Here is a 6,000-nt window from a genome sequence, read left to right on the forward strand (position 1 = left end):
GCAGTACTTGAGGGTATGAACAGTAGGTGCTACTCAGACAACAGGGGAATGCAGAAGAAAGATGGCGTTTTACATTGTTCTTGAAGGACAAGTAATTCTTGAAGGACAGTTTGTTGTAATTCTAGGCTAAGGAACCAGCATTGCAAAGGCATAGTATAACTTAGGTTCTGCATTTACAGTCAAGAGCCACAAAAAGTTTTAGAATAGAGAAAGAGGCCAAGCGTGGTGGCTCACACTTGTAATCTCAGCATTACGGGAGGCTGAAGCAGGAGGATTGCTTGCGGCCAGGAGTTTGAGACCAGCCTGGGCAACATAGCGAGACACTGTCTGCACAAAAAGTGAAAAAATTAGCCAGAGTACCCCTGTGGTCCCAGCTACTCAGGAGGCTGAAGCAGGAGAATCACTTGAGCCCAGGAGTTTGAGGCTACAGTGAGCTATGACTGCACTACTGCAATTCAGCCTGACAGTGGGTCCCTGTCTAAAGAGAGCAATAACATATTTTGGCCTTAAATAAAAAGTAAGCTGTGAAGGGTATGTAGAGTCAATAAAAGAGAAGTGCCTCAGGTGAGAAATGTATAAGTTTTATATATATAAATTTTTTTTTAAGACAGGGTCTCATCCTGTTGCCCATGCTGGCGTGCAGTGGCACACTCACAGCTCACTGCAGCCTTGACCTCTGAGCTTAGGTGATCCTCCCACCTCAGCCTCCCAAGTAGCTGGAATTATAGGCACATCCCACTATGCCTGGCTAATTTTCATATTTTTTGTAGAGATGGAGTTTCGCCATGTTGCCCAGGCTGGTCTTGAACTCCTGGGGCTCAAGCGATCCGCCTGTGTTGGCCTCCCAAAGTGTCAGGTGAGAAATTTAGGGAGAATGCCCAGGCTTATAGTTTGGTCTTCTAGGTAAAAGATAATGTCTTTCATTGTAATAGCTAATCTAGAGCTACACTGTTCAGTAAAGTAGCCATTAGGCATATATAACTATTTAAAGTTCAATTTAAAAATTCAGCTCCTCAGCCACGTGAACCACATTTCAAGTGTTTAGTAGCCACACATGGCCAGTGGCTACGTTTCTGTACAGTACAGAACAGCAAGCATTTCCATCATCTCAGAAAGTTCTTCTGGACAGTGCTGGTCTAGAGCAGGAGATAGTTGGGAGCATGAATACAGCTATCACAGGGTATGCTTGTCAGGGGATTAGTTGAAGGGTAGTCATTAACAGTGTAGATAAGATCTTTCAGAGAAACTTGTTTTTTGAGACAGGGTCTCACTCTATTGCCCAGGATGGAGTGCAGTGGCGTGTCATGATCTTGGCTCACTGCAACCTCTGCCTCCCAGGCTCAAGTGATTCTCCTGCGTCAGCCTCCCAAGTAGCTGGGACTACCAGCATGCACCACCACCCCTGGCTGATTGTTTTTTTGTTTGGAGAGACAGGGTTTCGCCATGTTGCCCAGGCTGATCTCAAACTCCTAGGCTCAAGTGATCCTCCTGCCTTGGCCTCCCAAAGTGCTAGGATTATAGGCATGAGCCACTGTGTGCAGCAGCATTGTTTTTATATATAATAAGTGGCCTAAAGGAAACCCTTTAAAAATATTTTAGGTATAAGTAGTAGAAAAGGAGATGTAAAGAAATAGAGAAGCCAGGACAATGAAAGAGTTTAGTAGCATTTAAGTTTCAGGAAGGGGGTCAGTGAGGATGAAGAGGAAAAAAAGACCTTGGTGATGTGAGGAAGAGCAATTTTAGTGGGAGGTGAAAAAGCTCAACTGTAGTTTGTTGATAAATAAATGGAAAAGAAATTTTTTTTAAAAGAAAATGGAGATGAAGTCGAATATTCAAGAAAGTTTTTTAAGTAGTTATACCTTGAGATAACTTAAAAAAAAAAAAAGAGACTGATCTTGAGCTTGTTTTTTAGGAGAGGGAACCTGTGACAACAAAAGCTTTTGTTGGTTGGGTTTGAAGTTTTGGTTAAAGGAAAAATGCACATTGGAAATAAATCAGAATGGTATTTTTGAAGAGAAAGAAGGAAAAGGAGGGGCGAAAAGCTTGAGGGAAAGGGGTAAAGTTCAAGAGATTCATATCTGATAACCTTACCTATTAGTCTATATAGAGAAATGGTCGGGGTAGGGTAGAAAAGATGGAGCTAGAAAGGCTTAAGAGTGGTAAACATTTGGAAATAGTGCCTTAAGGAAAGAGAACTGACAAGTCATGGCATTCCAGATCCTAGTAAGGTTGGAATCCATAAATTATAGTGGTTCCAATTTACTCTTATGTAATTTTCATAGCAGTACTGCAGAGTTAAATTGGTAAGAGTTGAGAATATGCAGAACAGAAAGATTCAAAGGTATGAGTCGCAGCCTCCCTACTAGCTTGCATGCTTTGAGGTTCTCAACTTCTGCAGTTCTCCTGGCAAAAGCATTTAAATGATTGTTTCATGACTAATTACTGTTTAATATCTGTCATCATCTTACATAGTTCAAATAGAATTTTTAGCTTTCATCTTTCTAGCTTATTTTTGTTGTTTTTTCTTTTACATTTACAATAATTGGAATTTTGTCCATTTGGGGGGAGTTGTTTTTTAAAAAAAAAATCTTAACTAAGGAACTTAATTTGACTGTCTTGATTTTGTTTAGCATCTACTTTATAATGCTATTTTATCATTACAATAGGTTTTCCGAAATTCTCTGTATGCACCAGATTATTCATCTCGTTTAGATATTGTAAGAGCAAATTCAAAGTCACCTCTTCAGAGATCACTGTCAGCTAAGTGTGTATCTGGAACAGGACAGGTGAGCAAGAAACCGTACTCTAAAGGAATTTGAGCTGCTGTCTTTGGAATTGTTGAGTTCTAAAAATGTTTCCCCTCAGTCATATCACCTCGGTAACTTATCCTCCCCTGGACCTATTTCTTCTCTTCTATAAAATGACAGAAGATTGCATTAAGTGCAGCTCTATTATTTCTCAATTATGTTTTATACTGTAATTACATATTACTCTCTAAAGCGTAACACTTGAGAGCAGAAGTGGAAAAGACAAAAGAATGCTAATGCAGATGTGTTATCTGCTATAATATGAAGAGCAGATTCTGAAGTCCAACTTAGGTTTAAATCTCACTATCAAAACTTAGTGGATCTCATTAAATTATAAAGTTAAATACCAAATTATACTAAAAAAGGGCTTTTACTGAACACAAATCATTTCATTTTTTTCTATATCCAGAAAGCTTGAGTTTCCCAGTATCTAGAGCAGGGGCTGACAAACTTTTTCTTTAAGATGTGGAGACTAACATTCTTAGGCTTTGTGGGCCATATGGTTTCTACCCCAACAACTATAAATAACAACTGTAAGTAACACATAAAGCAGTATGACTGTGTTCTAATAAAATTCTATTTACAAAAGCAGGAGGCTGGCTGGGCCGCAACTTGCCAAACCCTGATCTAGAGAGCTATGCCCTTTTCATATCTAGCCTTCAGAATATAAAATTCAACAAACTTATTTTCAAGATACAACTTTTAGGTAAATTTGATACCATACTTTCTATTTTCATTTGATTCTTCTGTAAGCATTTATTTTGTTTTATATGTATGTATCTCTCCCCCAACCCAATTATATTTTTATTATTCCGGCATTAAGTGCCTTGAACATAAATTCCATAAATTTACTTTTATAGTCCATATAAAGTTTTGACTACAACTAATAATGTTACCTTAGCTAACACTTGTATAGCACTTCAGAATGCATTATCCCAGGGTTTCTCAACCTCAGCACTGCTGACTTTGGGACAAATAATTGGGCCCACCAGGGAGGAAGAAGGGGACGGAATACTGTCCTGTATATTGTGACGACATCAAGCAGATATTAGCATCCCCCGCCTCTACCTACAACATGCCAGTAGCACACACAAACACACAGCCCCAATACTGACAAACAACAGTGTCTCTAGACATTCCCAAATGTCCCCTGGGTTAGATATAATCACCCTCAAGAGAAGTTTTAAGCAATATGCCCCATGTGGCGGCAGTCAGGCAACTTAAAACTGGTGAATTCAGATTCTCAACTCATTCCATTTAAATCACACTACTTTTACATCAGTATTTCTGTCCCACTGCCTAGCTGAAATATCCTTCTATTTTTGCCATCCATTTTATGATTCTCAAATGCTGTTTTTGTGACCCAAAATTTATTTTTAATATTCATAATATAGAGTCTATACTTTTAATGTTTTTGAAGTATTGATGGCTATCAAATGGCTAATTACACATTTTTATTCAAAAAAATGTGATGAATGAAAAAACTGGCTTCTGAGCTTAAAATTCATAGGGAATTTTCACTACTAAAAATTATGACATGGACATTTTTTTGAAATATTTGTTGTGTGCCCTTTAATAGCATAAAAATATACCAAGAATGTAAAATTTTTTTAAGTTAGTGTTTTTATTTTAAAAAGTGTGTTAACTTTTAACAGGTATCCACTTGTCGACTAAGAAAGGATCAACAAGCAGAAGATGATGAGGATGAAGAGTTAGATGTTACAGAAGAAGAAAATTTTCTTAAGTAAACTACACATTTCCATTTTCATCATAAATGACTTGAAATCCACAATGACTAAATTGTAGAACTTTATACTCACTTTGGTATGTTAAGCCTCAAAGTGAAGTCCAACTGGAAACAGAAAAATAATTAAACTTATGCTGACCAAAAATGAAGGCTTTAAAAAATATTGCATACCAGTCATTTCAACATCCTACCTAGTGTTACATGATTTTTGTGTAAGTGCCTTTTTTTTAAAGATGGTGTATTTCAAAGTATTTCATATTAATGTACTATAGCTACTTGAAGTTCCAATAGTACATTATGACAGAAACCAAAAGATCTAACAATTCTGCTTAGCTTTTTGGTTAAGACTCCATGCTTTCATTACCAGAAAAGGGTCTTACGTAGTCATTATGATTCATGGAATTCTATTCCATGAAGCCTTAAGAAAAAAAACTTTTTTTAACTTTCCCTAAAACTTTATCATTTGATAAGTAAATTTACTTTTCAAGAAGAGTATAATCAAAGAGTAAAGATAATGTGACACTAAGTTATCAATGTTTTATGAATACACATAAGGCATAAATTTCAGCTGTAAAAAAGCTACATTCAATCTGACTCTGGTTTTAAAACAAAACTGCTGTCATAATTATACATGATACTGCAACTTTTGGAAGGCTAATTTGGTGGAATGTTGCCTCATCATAGAACACCACAGATCATTAAAAATTCTATAAAAATTTTACCAAGCTACCATATAGTTAATAAAAGGGTATACAGTCACTTTTATTTCTGAAAATATAAAACATTGAGCCTTTCAGTGTATCTGATGCTTCTCTTTTGGTAAGGAATACTTTTATTTCATGGATCCCAGGCAGGCATATAAAAGTTACGGAATTTATAAAATCATTTGGGATAATTAGAAAATGCAATTATTCATAACAGAAAAATAAAGACTTTCTAGAAAGCTGCTGACTTTGTCAATCATGGCTCTGTTCTTAACAAAGCACTCCTTCCTGAGAATAGTCCTAAGTGACAAAGTTGTTTCAGTACTTTTTTGTAAAATATTTAAAACATTTTAAAACCCTAAATTGATATTCTTAAGAAACTCAAGATATCATTGGATATTTACTGCTTCCTCACTCAGTATTTAAATTTGGTTGTACTTCGGGGGAAAACAACAGAGTTATTATTTTGCTGCTTACTAAATAGCAACTTCTCTTGAGCATTATTTGCCTTGTTTGTAAAGTTAAAACTGCGTAAAACAGTAATTCTGGAATAAAACATACATTCTGCCTACCTCAAAGAAATATTCTAAGAACAAAAGGAATACTATCCATGAAAATACTTTCATTAATGTAAAATTTTCATTATTTAGAGCAGCCTAGGTTGGCAAACTTCTTAAAGGGCCAGATAGCAAATACTGTTATTCTTCGTGGGTTTAGGCAAATTCAAGACTATTATACAGGT

At 36.2% G+C, this 6,000-nt stretch overlaps 1 protein-coding gene across 5 annotated transcripts in view; it reads left to right on the top strand.

The window, feature by feature from the left end:
- The window catches only part of CIBAR1 (CBY1 interacting BAR domain containing 1), a 28,834-nt gene extending 23,334 nt beyond the window's left edge, over positions 1–5,500 (top strand). For all 5 annotated transcript variants that reach the window (XM_055116729.2, XM_055116731.2, XM_055116733.2 and 2 more), the window contains 2 exons: positions 2,667–2,786; positions 4,463–5,500. In XM_055116729.2, coding sequence (XP_054972704.1) covers positions 2,667–2,786; positions 4,463–4,555 — 213 coding nt within the window. In that variant the 3' untranslated portion in view covers positions 4,556–5,500. The remainder of the gene's footprint in view (positions 1–2,666; positions 2,787–4,462) is intronic.
- The last annotated feature ends 500 nt before the right edge of the window (positions 5,501–6,000 follow it).

The sequence above is a fragment of the Pan paniscus genome, chromosome 7 (assembly GCF_029289425.2).
Source record: "Pan paniscus chromosome 7, NHGRI_mPanPan1-v2.0_pri, whole genome shotgun sequence".
Lineage (NCBI taxonomy): Eukaryota > Metazoa > Chordata > Mammalia > Primates > Hominidae > Pan > Pan paniscus.